A 20013-nucleotide genomic window follows, 5' to 3' on the forward strand; every position below is an offset into this window, starting at 1 on the left:
GACAAGTATGCAGAGCAAAAGATTTTTCTTTCCTCTGGGTCTTCAGACCAAAGTCGTTGTTATTGCTTTTAAAATAAAGTAAGATGTTTCCATAGAAGAAAAAATATAACATGTAAGCAAGACTACATTTGAATTTTGGATTTAGAATCTCTCTGTTGGTGGGAATGAGTTAAGAAATCTGATTTTAATAGTGTATTAATATTAAACAATAAAAATGGAGAATATAGAGTATTTTCCTATTATGTCTCATACACCAGATACTTTTGGAAATGTACAGTGGGCCTTGCTTCAGCTTTGACTTCTTCATCTGTGATGGTGCCTGTTGACATTCATCTTTTTTGGATGGCCTTGCCTTGAGACTCCTGAAAGCTTACTTTGGCTCTCTGAGCCTGGCTTTGGCTCCTCTTTTGGTGTCCATTGCCTGCAGTGCAGGCTGATTTCATGTTTGGGAGGCTTCCAGAGATTGGTACAGAGGGAAAGCTTTGCACCAGGCCAATCTCAGAGTATTTTGACCTTATGAATTTAACTTAGGCAAAGAAAAAAGGCTATGGCATGGAGGATTTATTGGATGTGTTGACCACTAGATACAAAAGTCAAGTGGAAAGATGAGGTTTTCTGAATATAAAATAGCCTTGCTTATGTGTGAGAGCAATTGCTGTGTGGGTTATCAGGCAGACAAGCCCGGGGCAAGGCAAACATGAGTGACAGGTAGAGGATATAAAAGAAGCCATTTAAAGGAATTATCTTTAGCCACCAAAAGATGAACACCATATGATGCCACCTATATGAGGTACCTAGAATAATCAAATTCATAAAAATAAAATGTGAAATGGTGGTGGACAGGCATTCACCTTTGGGGGGAATTGGTTGGGGGAAATGGGGAGTTGTTGTTTAAGAGGTACAGAGTTGCAGCTTTGCAAGATGGAATAGTTCTAGGGTGGATGGTGGCGATGGTGGCACAACAACGTCAATGTACTCAGTGCCACTGAATGTCACTGTTAAAAATGGTTAAGATGGTGAATCTTATGCGCATTTTACCACAGTTAATTTAAAAAATAAATGCCTTTATTTGGCTTACATGTAGGTGTTTTGTGCTCTCATCAAAATCCACTGTCTCAATTGTTTTACCTTGCCAATTTAGTGATGTGGCCCCCTAGGAAATAAATCTCCTGATTGTTGAAATTGTTACACAAGAATGAGGTCAAGATGGTTATGGGCAGGGCTTCCAGCAGGCCACAGACACTACACCTGCAAAACTGACTTGAGCGTTTTCCCAAACATGGGAAATAATTAATTATTAAAGGAGATACTAATTCCATCCTTGTAATGTATGGAGCTTTGTTCTGTTTCTTTTCAATCTGAAAAATTAGAATACCTAGAAGAGCTGGGGGCAAGTTTACATTTCACTCAGCATCACTCAGAACGTTCTCCAACTTGAAAGTCTTACATATGAGACTCATAAATAACTCATTGGCCCAGGTAAGTTACACTTATGGCCAATATGTTCAATCTCATCTAATGAGCTTATTGAAGCAGATGGAACAGAAATCACAAATCAGTTGTATTTTCCTAAACCTCTGGCATTTGGGGGTCTTTCTGCATGACTCATAGGGCAGAATGCAAATCTGCTTATAGGAAAGATTTGGGAAATAAGTGATCTCAATAGAAAAACTAGAGGCTCATATGTTTGGTCCAGGAAATTGGGATTCTAGGAGAGGGACACAGATATTCCCTTTTTCTTGCATCTGAATTTGAAAACAGAGAAGAGGGAATGAAAGAGATGGAGAGGAAAATGCCAATTTTATTATGATGCTAGAGAGCATGGCTTAGGAGTGGTGATGTGGGCTTCCATCTTGAATCTCAGAATCGTATAAACTTATCCCCCAGACCACAGTAGGCTGCCTAGAAGGCATCGAGCCTTCACCATCAAGCTGTGGCATGTGGAGAGCCCAGCTCATCACGTGTGCTGTACAGGCAGAGGCTGAGGAATACCGGCAGCGGCCCTGTGCTTGCTCCCAAACTGGCCAATAAGATGGAGCGGTGCCCCCTTAGGGAAGAGCTAGTGAGGAGGCCAAGCACTTCCAAGGGCGCCCTCTCACTGCCACCCCTTCATGGGGAAGAAGCCTTCCTCCTTCATCCCTCACTCCACCACAGCACAGCTTGCCTGCCAGTGTCTTCATAGCTGTGTTTCTGAGTCGAGCACCGCACCTGTCATGCAGACTCTTCTCTGGTCCAGAGCCTGCATTGTGATCAAAAGAAAAAAAGCCAAAATGAAGCAAAAATCTTGGTTATTGAGACTCAGGTTCTAGCAGCAACAGCTTTAGCAGCTTAGGCAGGGACCTGAGACTGAGACCCGCACTCACACTGGAGCCTCTGGGCGGCTGTGCCCTCATGGCAAGAAAAAGAGTGGCTAAATTCCTAGAATATTTTTCATAGAATTTGGATCATTTCAGCAGCTCATACAAAATTCCCTTCCCTCCCCACCTGCCTTTCAAATGATCTATGTGTATTTGCTTTGCCTGCCCAGTTCAACTGTAAGCTCCTTGCAGACAACACCATTTGTCTTAAGAAATATTTTGCTCAACCCAGTGGCTGTGGGCATGATTCATGCTCAGGGACCGCTTACGCCAGAATCACAATCCAGGCCCCAACATGAACTATTCTGAGGATGCCAGGGTCTGGTCAGATGTTTCAGATGAATCTATGACTTCCACATAAGCCTGCAAAGTTCTTTGATACTCTGTATTTTGGCCACTGTTACTGTTCTACTCCTCCAAGCATTTTCTACTAAAGAAGCTGAGTGAGCAGACCTATGAAGATATTTTTCATTTCCTTGGATGGAGCATAATGCTTTCATATATAAACACAATAACACAGTCATCACATATGCACTTACATTATCGTAGCGGCTGTGTACTCAGCAGCACTCCCAGCCAGGCAAGGAGCCCAGTGGCTCTATTTTCCATTCTGATCTAAATTATGTTCATAATAAAAGAGTTTTCAATCAAGGTAAATACAATTTCATCCCAGCATAACATCTACATTCCTGCTCCCTCTCTCTCCTTTTTTCTTTCTTTCCTTTTATTCTAGGTCACTCACCCTGAGACGTGTGAGATTTTCCTCTGGTGGGGATAACAGCCTCGCTCCTCAATGAATATAACAACAGCTCTAAATGCATCTCCTGTAACATACCTCTGTGATTTGCAAAAGTGGAAATAAATCAGAGCAGGGAAGAGATGCCACGTTGAGCCAGAAGCTAAATGTTACATCATGTAATGCGAGGCTAGGCGAAGAGAGAGCCTGCTTTTTCCTGGCAGCACGATATCTTTGTGCTCGTTACCTCCGCCACAGCCCCATTAAAACAATCATTCTGAATCTGCGGGAAATTGTCACCTCTTTCTTGCCTGCCATGGCAGCTGGTATTGGAGGCTGCAGACATTGCTCATTGCCTTCAAGGTTCCTAACACACACGCGAAGAAGAAAATGAAGCTTAATTTGTTAAAAAAGAAAAAAAAAAGTGTCAGCTTACCCTCAGGCTCAGCAGAGACAGGAGGGAAAAAAGCAAAGATAAATGCCTCTAGGTGAAGTGGCACCGACTGATTCTCCACTCACTCGGCTGCTCCACAGTATGTATCACATTAATCATGCCGGATGGGGAGACATTTCAAAAACTTAGGCAATTTTCAAACAAAGATGCACCATTTAAAAAATACAATAACATAACTTGATTTTGTGACGCTTTCTTTGTACCAGCCATGAATCTGAAAAGTGTGCCACAGATGTTAGTACAAATAATTAATTAATGCTGTGAGCCGGGGGCGGGGGGAGTTGGGGGGACAGGAGGGAGGGGCAGGAGGAAATAGATACATATAAGCATCAGAGGAGCAGCAATGCCGTCTCCTTTTATTTCCTGTGACCTTCCCCAGATCACAGGAGCTGGGCCAGGTCTTCCCGTTCATCGCAAGCCTGAGCTCTACCCGGGTTCCTGCACTGATTCACACAACAGACAGGCAGTATTCAAACAGCACCATCGCTTCATCGCATGGAATTTCATATGTCAGCTTTCAGACCCCGGAGCCCTGTGATATCCCTGGGCTCCTGTGTGCTCTGCTTTTAAGAACTGAGCTCTGTTGTACTTCCTGCTACCTAACTGTCCTCAGGCGAGTCCAGGGATCTCTGCCTCTGATATCCTACCCTGTAGCTAACACCCTGATTATTGGGTGTGAAGTTTCCTATTAATAAAACTTGCCATTCTGAATCCAATATGCTGCCCACCCAGGATTTCTGCTACCCCAGGATTTCATTCCTGGGACGTGTCTGTCTCTTCTTGGGAGTCTTAATGTTCACTGCTGCCTGACCCCCAGTTCTTCTTCAGGCACTACCCTTTGTCTTGCCTGCCTAGTTGCTTTTGAACCTGGGATGGGCCTGCCTCGCTGTCCCCAGTAAGCTGTAGTTTGGGAAGTTCATGCCAGACACTTCCTCATATTTCCTTCCTATACTGTGTTACTACCATACTCTGGCACTTAATTCCAAAGTCTGAAAAAAATAAATGAACAGAAGCAGAGTGGAAGTTCCTAGAACTCAATATAGTGACTGTGGCCAAAGACACTGAGCATCAGAAAAGACATCTTTGTGGACTAGAGCGTCTTGCTGCATCGTCCTAAACTTCTGAATCCCAAAGTGATTGGGACACGTGAGCATGTGCGCATGTTAGCAGGGGAGAGGCTGAGCACCTGGGTCTCTGTGGCCTTCCCCAGCTGCTGTAGGCTGCCTGCCTTCTTGACTTGGGGCACCTTCCCTCTTCAAAACCATCAGCTGCCCTGTTCCTACCTCTGCTTTGGGTGTTATGTCTTCTCTGACTCTTCCTGGCTCTTCTGCCTGCCTCTTCCACTTCTAAAGACGCTTGTGATAACATTGGTGCCAGCCGGACAATCTAGGATAATCTCATTTCATCTGGAACGTTAATTCCCTTTTGCCAAATCACTTCACGTATTCACAGGTTCCAGGAATTAGGATGTGAACATCTTTGGGGCAACATGCTACCTACCACAAGCCTATCTAGTGAGTTTTTTCTTTCAGTTAATGTATTTTTAAGTTTTAAAACTTGCATTTGGTTCTTTTTATATCTTCCATTTCTTTGCTAAGACCGTCTATTTTTCCATTTATTTCACAAGTGATTGCAGTTGCTTGTTGGAACGTTTTTATGGTAGCTGCTTTAAATTCTTGTTAGATAATTCCAACATTTTATCATCTTGGTGTTGGCATCTGTTGATTTTCTCTTCTCATTTGAGTTGAGATTTTCCTAGCTCTTTGTATGACAAAAATTTTGGATTGAGTCCTGTACATTTTAAGTATAATGTTATAACACTCTGGTTCTTATTTAGAGCTTTTATTTTAGCTGGCAGTTAACAGGCTTAGGTTCAGAACACACATCCTGGCCCACTTTTATGGTCTGTGGTTCCAATATCACTTTAATTTTCAAAGTCTTTGTAACTATACATGTGTGACCCAGCGGCCACTCTGAACTCTGAGTTGTATTCCTCTCCAGAGTTCAATTTTCAAATCATTTGCTACATTGATTCCAGTTGATTTCATATACTGACCTCTTGGGAATTTTCCCAGGACTCCATGCACAGATTTCTCTTCTGTCTGAAATATGACCCCTCCCCCCTCTCCCCCTATTCCTCCCCACTTTCCTCTAGGTATTTGTTTAACTTGGGGCTGGAATGGTTGGCAGGTTTGCACCCCATGGTCTCTGGGTGCAGTGATAGAGTAACACCTCTGTGTGTGTTAGCGCAGGGTAGATATGGTGACAGGTTTTTAAAAAATGATTTGTAAAGGTTTCATATATTTTGTTTGAATTATTTCTTCACACCTTACATTGTTTGATGTGTTCTTACACTTCTAAACTTTAAAAAAAATAAATTTGAGTTCTGAGGTAAGTTGGCTGGAAATTTGTAGGGTGTGGCATAAGATCACCATATAAAAAATGTAATAGTGATGGTCCTTTCCTTAGGGGATTCTTAATTAAACCAGTAAATCGAGACTGGATCGTTATTGAGTTATCTTTCAGACCAATCAGGAATTTTTATAATAATCTGGCAGTGGTTGGAACTGATAAATACTTCTTTAAGCAACTTTTCTTCTGTTCAGTCTGAGGGGGTAACTGGGAAAGAGTAATGTAGAGGCCGAAGATACTCTGGTGAAAACTGATTGAACAATTAAAGAATTGAAGGAAAGTAAAAAAAGACAGAAAAAATTCCCAGCATGATAATGGCTGGTAGATGTCTAAGAAGAGAAATTATTTGGTAATGAAGCAACCTATATAGATAAAAACATGCACACCTAGATGCCATCAACTTGTAGAGAAGGGAAACCAGCTAACCCAATGAGTAGGGCTGTACCTGTGCCAGAAGTGTGGGCCAGCTTTGCCTCTAAGTATGGACAGGTCACCTGAAGCTGGAATATACATAAGCAATGGTGTCAACTTGGAAACGACCTTCCATAGTGGAGGACATGAAACAACTTGTGCTTTCCTGAAATGAGTGAGAAATAAGATGATGAGACAGCAGTTTGGGAAAGGGGTTGAGGCATGCTGGGGAGAGAAGACAAGTTAAAGGTGACTCACAGGTCTTTTGTGTTTTGAGCTTAGGCATTTTTTGTACATGACGATGTCATTAAGTGAAATAACAAAAATTGGAGGAAAAGTCGCCTTATGAGGAAAAAAAATAAAGAGTTTGGATGTGGAATACATCAAATTTGACAAGCCGATTCTACTTCCAGTGGTGGGCTGGGTAGCTGGATGCACTAGATTGGAACCTGGAGGAGAAGTCTGTGCTGGAGTTTCGACTCTGGTACTCATCAGGAAGCAGGTGGTGTTTGAAGCCATGGAATCATTGCTGGAGAATGTCGTGGACATTTGCCTATGGAGAGCTGATTGATATTGCAATGAACACACTCATTCACCAGTAGACATGATAAAGGACAAATCTAATAAAATTTAAAAACTTGTATACAAAAAAAGAGCAGACGATTATGGAGCAAAATGGAGGCCAGCAGAATGACTTCTACCTCACCCTACCCCTCTGAAGCCCCATTCATAAGTCAAAGAAGTCCTGAGAAATTTCACTAATACTGTGGCTTTTGGAAAGAAGTGAAGAGAGAGAGAGTATTTTTATCATTTTCCTCTTCTACTGGGAAGCTATGAATGAATAGGGAAAGAAACCCATACAGATGACTTTCCTTGTTGGAAGACAAAGATCTAAGTTCACATTTAATTGAGGGAAAAGAGTCAAAATCTGGGAGTATCTCCTCATGAAAATGCATTATATTGTCCCTTGCACATCCAGTTAGTTAGAGTCAACCACAATACAGGATAGTCAATATTATCTCAGAGGGTAAAATGGAGCTCAGGATATCTAACAGTCTGCACACCACCCAAGCTGACCTCCTCTCTCTCTGGTATACCACTCCACCCCAGCTGCAGTTCTTTCAGACCATGGAAAAGTAGATGAAACATGAAATGCCCAGGCTAAACATCAGCTTTAGAAGAGAAAACATGGTCCACAGAAAAACTTGTAGGTAAATGTTCATAGCAGCATTGTTTGTAATAGTCCCCAAAGGTAGAAACAATCCAATATTGTATGTAATCAAATATTGTCTGGTAAAAATAAAGAAATGAGGTGCTGATCAATGCTACAACATGCGTGAATCTTGGAAAACGTGCTAAATAAAGAGCCAGTCACAAAAGACCACATATTATATGACTTCATTTATATGAAATGTTCAGAATAGGCAAATCTACAGAAAGCACGTTAATGGTTGCATAGGGCTGGGGCAGGTTGGGGAAATGGGAAGTGACTGTTAATTGGTATGGGTTTTCTTTTTTAATGATAAAAATGCTCTAAAATGGTGATAATGTACAACTGTAACTATACAAAGAACTTTTGAATAGTATACTTTAAATGGGTTAGTTTTATAGTATGTGAAATATATCTACATTAAGCATAATGTTATAGTTAAAAAAAAAGAGATTGAGAGAGCGAGAGAACCAATAACATGTTTGAGCACAGTCAGCCGACATGAGCAAGGTGAAAAAAAAAAAGAACCTAGCAACTGTGCAGAGGTACTATGGGAGAAAGGGAAAATACCATGTAGAATAAGAAAAAAATAATCCAATCAGCAGAAATTATAACTCAGGTAATTCTTCAATATTGCTTCATGTAATGGAGAACTAAATGAGGACATTAATTTAATAAAGTAGAGAGAAAAAGACAAAATTATAAAACAACAGAATGAGATCAAAAGGGCTCTAAGCAACATATTTATAGAACTAATTTAAAAATTGTAAACAGTAAGGAATAAAGTAGACATTACTGAAAGCTGAATTCCAAGTCCATAATCTCTCCCTGAACTGAAACTCCAAAATCCAAGAAAATTTAGAGGGTTCTTTTTGATAACCCATTTGGTAGCATAACTTGTTCAGGACAGATGTGAGGTTATTTATAATCTTTGCTTATCCTACTTAATTTGAATATTCGTATTTATACTTTATATTTAAAAAGTATAAAAAGGTAATTTATTTATAAAGGGGAAAGAATGAAATTGGTCTTGTATTTCACCACAGTGATATTCAATGATGAGAAATACTGGAGGAATAGCTACAAAATTCTAAGGGGAAGAGAATATGCTTCAAGAACACTATACTCAGCCAACTATCAGTTGGGTGAAAAAGCATCAGACTGACATTCTCAAACACAAATTCAATCAGGCAATATAATATGCATGAGTTCATCTTAAAACATATTGCTTCACAATTAATCCAACAAATTAATAGTTAGGCTCAATTAAAAATTCAAGAAGAGAGAAGTTGGGTTACAGGAATGGTGATGAGCAGAGAAACTACATAAAGTTTTCCCTTTTGAGTTATCTATAAAGATGATCAATATTTCTTTAATCCTCCTGAACAATATACGGACCTTGGAAAGCCTTAATTCCAGGGTTGTCTTCCCATCTTCCATATTGTTATTGTCCAGGATTTTAATTTTACTTTACAAAACATTCCTTCTGAAATAATTATTCATTTTCTTTTATCCTTAGTGTTTTGAGATTTTGACAAAATGTTTTTCAAATTCTCTGCTCATCACTTCTTCTTGCATACCATTAATTGAATTCCTTCCTTAAATATATGCTTTTGTAATTGTTCCAGTGAGGGAAACAAGTATCAGTTTTCTTTTGTTTGAAAGTATCTGTATTTTGCCTTTACTTTTCAATAATATTTCATTGAGCACAAAATTCTCAACTGATAGATTCCTTCAGCATTTTGAAATATTATTTCATTATCATATGGTTTCTACTGCTGCTGTTAGGAAAGCAGTTGTCAGATTTAATTTTTCTTCATTTATAGATAATTTAACTTTTTCTCTCTGGTTACATTAGTGTTTTCTTTTTCATGATGATGATGCATCTCGATGCTGAATTTTCTTTTCCTTTTTCTTCCCTTCCTTTCTGTTCTTTTCTTTCCTTTTTCTCTTCTTTCTTTCCTCTCCTCTCTTCTTCCTTTTTCTTCATCTTTCTCTTTTAGATTTATGAGGGCATAAATGCTTCTCTCTTCCTCATGTATGTTTGCTTCTCTCTTCCTCATAGATTCTCTCAGGTGAACTTTAGAATATTTACCATTTCAAAAATTTTAAAGAGAATTTAAATTTTGTTTGGAATTTTGCATAGGCTATGAATTAGTTTGGAACAAAGTGGTATTTTTAGTGTTCGATATTCCTATTTAGGAGCATGTTATTTCTACCCTAAAACTGTTTGTTCTTCTATCAAATCATCTTACATAATTCTGCTAAAAGAACTTTACCAATTTTCTATATTTTTGTTTCTATTTTGAATAGATTATTTATTTAAAAAAATCCACATTTTCTATTTGATTAATGCTGCATTAAAGAAATCTACTGACTTTTGTATTCTTTTTCTACTTAGATATGTCAGATTCTCCATGGTACATAGGGAAATGGCCTAAGGTCAGAACTAAGAATGGGATACAAGCAGAAGTTTAAAAAATGCAGCAAAATTTATTATTTTAAAAAAGACTTTTTTTAAAGAAAAGTTTCAGGTTTACAATAAAGTTGAGAGAAACATACAGAGATTGAAATCTGTTTTTAAGGAGAAGTATACCCTTATATTGGTAGAATTGAGTACACATATACATTGAATTTATTAGACAGAATTCAATGACTAAAGGGTGCATTTTATTTTCAATGGTCAGGAAAAGAAAAGTAATAATTGAATACAACCAAGGAAAATATTTTAATACATTTAATTTTCCTGCCACAGATTAGATATATATATTGCAGATACTTCTAGTTGTAAAGGCTGGGTCAAACTTAAATGGGGAAATACACAGAGTGGGTGCATTAAAATTAGTAGAGTTTGAGTGATATGCATCAAGCAAAACTTAAAGACAATGAGAAATACCAATGCAGAATTACTAGAAATAAGTTTTTGATATCAGGGAACATACCCAACATTTTTCCTAGAGTGTTTTTTAAACTATATCTTAGAAATCACAGAAGCCATGTCAGTATTTGAATATAAAGTTAATAACATGATCAATTTATAATTTAGAAATACCTGAAAAAGCTTTAAGTGGCTGCTTGACTTCATGAAAACAATCATGTCAGACCAATTTAATTCTATTTTATGACAGAATGACAGTCTACAAAGATAAGCAGCATTTGCAAAACAGTCTATTTTGAGTTCAATAAATGTTTTTGTTCTGTTGTACATAGCATGTTGCTTATAAGCTAAGAAAGTATGGTGTGGCATGGAATTCTCGATGGCTAGTTATCATTAGTCCATTCCCACTGGAAGCTCATATTAACAGGCAGTTCTAAGAATTTGCTGTGGAGTTCTTTGGATTGAATAACTTAATAAAAAACCTAAAAAAAGATTGAGATGTCATTAATTAAAACTGTAGATGTTACTAAGCTAAATACTAGTATTAGTCTCTGGGACCAAACTTCAAGACCATCTTGAAATATTAGAAAAGATAATTCTATAAGCTTAATCAATACTAGTAGAGAAGACTGTAAGACATGAAGAATACTTTGGGAATATTTCTGAGTTAAAGCAGCTGCATGGTATGAGAAGACTGGTTCATAGGAATATACAATAAAAAAATTCGATTATGTTTGTGTGGCAGAAATTGAGGTGGGTATATCAAGATGATCACAAATCAAAATGTCAGAGTAAAAAAGTATTTGTTAAAAAGGCTGAGGAAGAAATATGAGAAGGAAGTAGGAAGGGATGAAAGGAAGAGAGTCAAGCATGGAATTTAGTTGTATTGAAAACAGGTCATACAAGATCTAAAAATACACTCTCCTGTCCAGTGCTGGTTATGCTTCTCTAAGACATTATGTCTCATTTAGTAGTCAACACATTTTAGAAGGATGTGAAGAAATGGAAACTGATTTGAGGAAGAGCAATAAGAATAATTGAATATATATCCTAGGCTGAAAGGTTAAGTATTTAACATTGTTTGGATTAGAAAAAGGATAGGTAAGGGATGACTTATCATTTTTAAATTTATAAAGAATTTTTGTCAAAGGTAACTCCCTTTGGTGATTTATCAAGTCTATAGAGGATGAAAAAAAGCACAAAGGAGCTTAAGTTGAAGCAGAAAAGATCAGGTTTGGATATAGGGAAGATGTCTGTGCCATGGGATGATAGAAATTTGACATGTTACTTCTAAAAGGGACTGTGAGCCCAGCAGCCATACCAGTCTCCTTGTTGCATGGACCATTAAGCATGACAAGAAGTTCGGGAAAGATGACCTATGTCAGGAGTCAGCAGACTACGTCCAGCTGGCCAAATCTGGCCCACCATCTGATTCTTGGGCACCCCATGAACTAAGAATGACTTTTACATTTTTGAATCATTGAAAACAAATCAAAAGAAGAATATTTTGTGATACAAGAAAATTATATGAAATTCAATTTCAGTGTCCATAAATAAAGTTTTATTGACACACAGCTGTGACCATTCATTGAAGGATTATTTGTGGCTCCTTTGGTGCATTACAATGGCAGAGCTCAGTACTCGTTACTGAGACCTTATGGTCCAGTCCGTAGAACCTGAAATAATTACTGTTTGGCCCTTTCCAGAAAGAGTTTCCTGACTCCTGGCCACACGCTTGTAGCCACTTACACAACACATGGATTTGTTTTTCCTCCGAAGTCTAGAAGCTTTCTTTGTGGTAATAAAAATGGACACCCCTGGGATCAGCTGATGAATATAAGCGGCACATCCTTTGAAGCATCTTTGAGAGAGCTTTGGGTCCACAGGAGAACACACCAATGTTGCAGCTACAGGAAGGTAAGAACAGGAAAGACCGTGTTATACAGGGGCAAGGTAGCCAAAGCTAAGACAGAATTACAAAAGTAGTGATGTGCTTGTGGCTGTGACTATTTTTCTCCACCCACTTTCTTTTTTGGTCGAGTCTCTTCCTTACTTTCAGCATTATGCTCTCCCACAGGTTCCCAGAGTCCCATTATGGCTCTGAATTATACAAGTAGTTGGAGCCAAGAAGACTGAGGCTGTCAGGACCATAATGACTGGGGAGGGAGTTTCTGTAAAGGCGTGACATCACCTGGATTTTTGGTCAGGTGACCTTGACGAGCATTCTCTTGGATTGGTGACTCTAACGTAAGCTCCCTGAGAGTAGAACCTTGTCTGCTTTATTCATCACTTAGCCCAGCACCTGCAATAGTGTCTAGCATACAGTAGAAAATATACATTTGTTGAGTGAATGAATAAATGGTTCTGTTGATTATCATCTGCATGGTCTTGGGCAAGACTCAGGATGTCAGTCTCCACATGCATAATTCAAAGAGAATAATGACTACATTGTTTTATTTTACTAAAAACAAAATGACATAATGCATTCAAAAAGGTTTTAAGAGCATCAGTTATTAGTAATATCTCATTCAGCTCTGCCTTTTTAAAGACAATAAATTTTATACTAAAGTAATAGCAACTTTGTTTATTTCTCCCAGTGGAATTTCTTTAATTCTCAAAGAGGGCCAAAAAGAAGAGTTGGAAAAGAAAAATACATTGGTGAAAATGAAGTCACCCCAAAGTTGTCATCTTTAGTCATGGCATTTCAGAAAACTGTGTTGAAGAGGCATTTTTGCATATAGTGACTCCTCCAGGGCTGCTTGAATCCTCTGTGACCACAAGTGCAAGTTCTGCTTACATATAAATACTGTATTGCTGCAAGGCTTCAGGTTGTCTCTGCATGTCGGGAAGAGTTAGTCTCTGTAGGGACTTGTAGAGACTGTTGCCCTTTGCCTTGTGTGGTACTGCTCCTTGCAGCATTTCCCCAATCTCTGGCACAAGCTGAAATTAGGTTCTCTAGATCATAAGTTCTCATACTTCGCCATGCATAAAATCATCTAGGCATATTCCCAGACTTGAATCCAGGGAATATATTTGTACCAAGGCCCCCAGAATAATACTGAAGCACATGGGCCGGTGAGTCACACTTTGAGAAACACTGTCTTTGAGTAATTCCTTGGATCCCAGGACCAGCCCACTACACTACCTCAACTTCTAGGTTTTTGTTGGAAGGTGCCTGATCATTCTTAGCTTATACGTTAACATGGTTCTCTGCCATGTATTGATTCCACATTTTAATTATGTGTCGCAGACCATAATACCCATGGTAGAAATTGATGGTTCAATTACATTTCAAACTATAGCTTCAAAGGAATTTAGCAGGTGGGTTCATTTGTAAATAACAATGTGTTTAAAATATATTAGTACTTTTTAAAAGATCTCATTCTCCTAGTGAAATTGGAGAAAGTACTTTTTCAGAACACATTTCTCATGGAAAAATACTAGTTTATGACTTATGCAATTTTAAGGTGTTTATGCCAATGGTTAAGAGGGGTGCTGGTTCTACCCCATTCTTTGCTAGGCAGCTGTGGGCATGTCAATTATCTCCTCAAAGCCCCCGTTATTTATTCTATAAAATGGGAAGCATTATTGTAACTAGCTCCTAGAACCTTTACGAGGATTAGACAAGACAATGCTTTCTCTTCGGTGCTTGGCACACCATAAGCTTCAGGAACCACTTACAATACATCACGCCCCACATGACGTGTGCCGACTCCACGAAGCTGAACAGAAGATGTGATGTGGGCCGTTAACCCAGCAATGATCACAGACTTCCTGGATCAGCACTCGAGCACTAGGCTTTCTGAGTTCTGGACTGGAACATTTTGAATGATAAGATGGGTCCGGCAAAACGCTTTGCAGAGTGGAGTCATAGCGTGGCTTTGCGTATGATGCCCAGAGTTACCTATGCGTCTGTGTTCAAAGACACTGCTATGGTTGGTGATATTTTCCCATTGGTGCAGGTGTCACCAAACAGATTGCCGCTGGCCCACTCCCAACAGGCTGAGATCGCCCTTTCGTCTGCAGCCGCAGCATCTGTTTGCAGGTCCTGAGGACGCTCTTTGATGCCCTGCCTGTAAGACCCCATTTCAAAGGGCTCTCATTCCCGACTGCTGGGTGTGCCTCTGGTGTGCCCAGTGGTTCACAGCTATCCTGCCTCCTTTGAAGCCATGGCTACTACACCGCACAGCTAAGTACACACTTTTCTGTATTCGTGGGACAGTAATGGTTATGCAATCACTAAAAAGTCTCACAGAGGCTACTCATTATCTACCTGCCGCCGAGGCGGAAAAGCTAGTCCTTCACTCGCTTTCTGTGCATTACTGTCCCCGACTATGGCATTCTGTCGCTTGCCTTGCTCGCCCTGCTAGGCATGTGTGATTCCAAGTGTGGAGATTTCTCATCAGGAATGTGTCCGTGAATCTCAGAGCCCACAATCTGCACAAAGGTGTGAAGGCACAGATGCGGCAGCGTTTGTTCCCTTTTATGAGGCAACGGGAAAGCGCAACGGAACCCTAATGGTGTGGCGAAGAAAAAATTTTTCTATAAAGTTTAATTACCCATGGTTGCTTAGAATTTCAAAAGAAGAATTCTCTGTGAAAGAGGTATAAAACGCAAGGCATTATTGCTCAGTTTACAGCCTGCAAGCAGCAGAGCTTGCACACACGAGGAGTGGGATAACATCCCTGACATTGCCCAGTCTGCACTCCTGACTTTGATGAGAAAAGGACAACTTTTACACAAACTGCAAAGATGGTTAGCATTAACAGCATTCGTCTTAGCTCTGATAAACAATAAAGAAAATCCTCCTGTCCCCTTCTTATTTGCTAAATAGCTGTTGGACTCTCCTCTGTGGTGCTGATGCATTTTTCAAAACAGTTCAGCAAGCTGTGCATGAAAGTCATCCAAAATGTCACCCACTGGGAGATTTCTGTCCAGCAGATATATGGAGAGTGGGTGCCCCTGGGAGTAATCTCCTCCCCCATCTTGCTGGATTCCCAGGTTCTACTGCCTTGAGCCTTTCTCTCTTTAAACTGCATGTTTGTATTTATGTGTTAGCCTTTATGCCTGGTAAGTTATAACCCTGTAGGGGCAAACCCTAAACCCCATTAAAAAAAATCAAATTACTTTATACCCTGAGTGCATTCTGCAAATAAAATCGATAAACAGAAGCTTCCCTTGGATTTATGGAGGCTTAGAAAGAAGACAGAGAGAGAGCTACACACTCAGCATCAAATGACGGACACAACTTCTGGTTAATCTTTCCCAATGACTGTATTTCATTAATAACCTCCCAAATAATTCACTGCATAATTATGTTTTGCACAACACCTTCTTTTTCATAACCACAGATGATAATTGTGTTGGCCCGTTTTCTTAAACTCATTTTCCAATTGATTTGTAGCTGCCTGCTCTGTTACTTTTCTCTGCATCCTAGTTAACTCGAATGTTCACAGGTGCTACAGTGTCCCTAACAGTTCCTGCTCACCACTGTGACAGCTCTCTTGCCCACCTCCCGCCAACTTCATCTTCCTTGGCAAGAGGTAAGACTCCTGTCCCAGTGTCCTCATCCTTCCCTCTGTCCCTTCTCTTGCTGATGCTAGTCACCGTGCTCGGCTCTGTGTTGTTGCTTTTGAGGATGTTATGGTCAAATAGGGAAAGAAGTGAAAGTAGTTCACTGGATCCCAGGGAATGGTAGAGCCATTTTTCTACCAATCCTGTTTCCTCCACTCTTCTGATAAAACACCTTCATATAGAAATATCCTAATATTGTTGCCATATCTAATTTTTTGATGGATAATATCCAAGAAACTTTACAGAGTAATGATAAATCCACTTTGTGCTCACCTACCTCTCTATCCCCTCCTACCACAAATGGAGTAATGCCCATAGTTTTCATTGAATCTTCACTTGATTGTAACCAGAGAGCTGGATGCCCTCTATTGGAAAGGTACTGTTGATCTATGATAACAATATCCTAGTCATTATTTTAAGGTGGCTTTATTTTTCTCACAAAGCTATAATTTATCATGTGCAAGATTTCCACTTAAGTGTATTTCTTTGAGTTTTCTGAACATTTTAGTCATGTAATGAATGTTTAGAATATGCTGTTAGATAGAGGGTCCTGAATGTTATAATCAGGATGTGAATTTCTTAAAAATATCATTTAAAAACATTTTGCACATATGCATGTACAAATGAGAATTAGAGAGTGTGCACACAAGCAAATGTGGTTCCAGATGGACACATTTACTCAATTTAGTATAAAGGTATTTTTACATTTCTGAAAACAATGGGTGGTCTAAAATACATCCCTGCAATATGGATCAGAAGCTGCTAATTTTATGGTAAATCAGTGCCTTTCTTTCTTGTTGGATTGGGTTGAGGTGTTCTAACAAATGGTAGCACTGTTCTAGTCTTTATTTCTTCCTTCAAGATAAAAGAAACACTGCTCTCGAAGTTATGAATAAATGGCTGAATTGTCAAAGTTTTTATGGTAATTAATTCCATAAAGTTTTATGTCTACAGGACATGGTGATGTTATTAGTAGGTAGGTCAAAAGTGGCAAACTATCAATACTATGTGACATATAAGATCAAAGATTGAAGTCCTTTGGAAAATAATTGTATTCATTTAATCAAAAACAACTGATCTAAAAATCCAGGAGGTTGAGAATGCATACAATATGTGTTTATCAATAAAGTAGCTAGATGTGACAAAGATATGTTTTTTTTTCCCATTCTGTCTACCTTCTTGGAAACGATCCCCTTATTTTCTGAATATTTGTCTAAAGCTTGGGAACATATTGAGAACATTTACAGAAAACAAAATACAGCTTCCATTTGTGCATAAGATACACACTTTCATAGAGTAGTAAGATATGGATATCAATGCATGCATTTAATGAACCTACTGTATTTTAATTGTGAGAATGATTTTCATTGTTTTTTGAGTTTAGAAACACCATTTTCTGTGCTCGTCTAACCTCCAATATCTACACTTGTTACAAGCATGTGAATCTGTACATGACTAGCAATCCAAGACTTACTTTTTACGTTTCTACTTGCTATCTGTTGATCTTCTTTTAAAAATATGCCTGTTTCAGTAACACAGCTGATATAATTGAAACTTAATTGCAAGTAAAAACAATAAAATATACTTTACCATTTTCTACTTTGTCTTTGATCTCTTTTTAATTTTTTCTTCCCTTTTCCCTATTTGTATTCATTTTGATGCCCATCAATTTGTTTCTCTATTCCTGTTATTTTTGCAATTTTCTGGTTCCTTTATAAGGCTTGCACTATTCTCTTTGATCTGCTTCCCTTCAAGCTTTACTTTTGGTGCTGTTTTTCATGTCCTATAAAAAAATATTTTTTGCCCCTCTTTCCTTTATTCTTTTGATTTAATTCCTTCTTCTTAGAACAAGAACAAACTCCAGCTTTGAGCGAACAGGTAAATGTTTTTAAAAGAGTAAGCCCTAAGAATCCTTGGTTTCGCACTGATGAATGGAAATGGTTGAGTGCCTACTTCAAAGGCCCTTAAGAACAAAGAACCTTTCTGAGGCCACTAAATTCACTAGTTCTTTCTGACCCATCTCTGCTGAAAGATGTGAGCTAATGACAGGGTGGCCCTGTCTTCTAAGAGAAGCCAAGTAGGCTTGGGAACAAACGTATCCTTGACATAATCGGGGGAAAAACATACTGTTTATCTCTTTAATAACCATCTTGAGGAAAATTAATGTTACTTTGTCCTTTGTGCAGAACAGTAATTGGATTGTGTGTTTCATTTATATCTGGACAAAGGCCAGGATATTGAAATACTTCTCAATATTAGATTTTCTTGTTTAAAAATTAGATTTTATTGGCATTCTCTTTCTGAGATTTCTTCATTAAAAGCTTCATTAAACATAAATCTTTTACACGGCACAAAACAAAATTATTTTAAGGAGGTCATTTAAAAAGTCTTTCAGAAAGGCTAAATTCTTTACTGCCAACTTGGCTCTTCCCAGGGATCTGGCATTCCAGGGATAAAATGATCACCGATCTTTGCCTGCATGCATCTAATACTAATGACATTGAGAGTTGGAACTATGCAACAGGTTCGAGGGTTCTGGAGTCTGAGGTTATTACAAATACACTGTTTTTAAAATTTGGGGCTCAGAAGTATGCTGTAGAGGCTTGATTCAGTGACATCGAGGCCTTGGTGTTGAGGGGAATGCTGTACTGCTCTGGAGGAGATGAAGTCATCCATCAGGAAGACAAGAGTTTACATAGCCACTGTGCTGAGCAACTCAAGTGGGCTTTGAGTATTTATATATTAAACTTTGATAATGGCTTCTGGAAAGAAATGGACACACTCCTCACAAGGGCAGCAAGGAAAGTGAGGGCTATGTAGTTTCCCACCTTCAAACTGTTCTCTATTCCTTAATCCCTGCAAAATCAGGGAGGCATTTTGCTGCTCACTGCTCAGCACACTGTGCAACAGCATTTAGGGGGCAGAGTTTGTGCAAAATTGAGTCCCACTCTCGGTCTCCTGAAGCAGCGTGTCTGGCTCCTGGCTTTCTGAGAGAAGGGAGATAATGAAGAGATTTGGTTTGAAAGGCCTTCCCCACTGTGCTGCAAACTTCATGCGTAACAGAAATAAACAAATACAATGTGAGGTGCAGGGAGGGTCAGTTGTAATGAAGAGTGGTTCTATCTATAAGAACTTAAAACCAAGATATATGCATCGGTGTCAAAAGCCTGCGAAGTGGGAACATTCATCCTGTGACAATAATATTCATTCCATGCAAACTGACTAAAACATCTCTCAGGTGAGTAGATTTGTTTTTTCAAAAAGGAGGAAATAGCAACAAAAAAAGCTTTGTTGTGGTTAAAACATATGAATTTGTACATTTTGTTAGTTTTCTACCTATAATCTTTTTATACCTATAATCTATAGTTTTCTACCTATAATCTTTTTAAGTGCCTGAAGGGTGTGAGATGAGGGGTGGTGACTTTCAGGGCTCTGACGAGGCTGGGCGTCTAGCAGCCGGGACTGGGTGCCAAGTAGGGGGCGCAGAGGGCCGGAGTCAGAGGCTCCAGTGGCTGCAATGGGTTCAAAGCACCTGATTTGGCCAGAGGAACTGGATTCTTGGCCACGTATTAGAAAGAGTCAAGGCAAGAGGCAAAACGGAGCCAGTGGGTGTCAGGAGCGGTGACTGCTGAGTCCCCAGACTACGTGGCGTGGGGCTTGGCCAGCTCTTCAAGGGCACCTGAGGCTGAGCTCGGGACAGGGAAACAGTTGGAAACTGGCCCCCTCTCTCCCTCCCTCCCTTAATGCTGCAGACAAAGGTTAAACTCTCCTTGGCCTTTCTTGTTGGAAATAATTTACTCTCGGGATGAGTCAAGGTCAGAAGTAAGTTCCCAAGAGCCTGCTTCCAACCCTCTGCCCGGGGCTGATGCAGGCATGATGCGCCCAGAAGTCCAGAGCCACCACTGGGAACACTCTTGTTCTGGGCCTGGAGTTTCTCAGGCAGGTGCCAGGCCCAGAGCAGAAAGAAGGTTGATTGGGCAT

General features: G+C 39.4%; 1 protein-coding gene and 1 long non-coding RNA gene across 2 annotated transcripts in view; both read right to left on the bottom strand.

The window, feature by feature from the left end:
- Positions 1-1787: 1787 nt before the first annotated feature.
- LOC108395905 (uncharacterized) lies at positions 1788-3569 on the bottom strand. Its single transcript, XR_001852782.3, has 3 exons — positions 3100-3569; positions 2897-2972; positions 1788-2239 (listed from the first exon to the last, which is right to left on the bottom strand). It is a non-coding gene; the product is annotated as an uncharacterized lncRNA (long non-coding RNA).
- An 8496-nt stretch (positions 3570-12065) lies between these two features.
- Positions 12066-20013, bottom strand: part of NOX3 (NADPH oxidase 3) — a 53134-nt gene continuing 45186 nt past the window's right edge. Inside the window, exon 13 of the mRNA XM_017658516.3 lies at positions 12066-12365. Within this exon, the coding sequence (XP_017514005.3) occupies positions 12239-12365 (127 nt within the window). The 3' untranslated portion in view covers positions 12066-12238. The remainder of the gene's footprint in view (positions 12366-20013) is intronic.

This window comes from Manis javanica, chromosome 13, assembly GCF_040802235.1.
Source record: "Manis javanica isolate MJ-LG chromosome 13, MJ_LKY, whole genome shotgun sequence".
Lineage (NCBI taxonomy): Eukaryota > Metazoa > Chordata > Mammalia > Pholidota > Manidae > Manis > Manis javanica.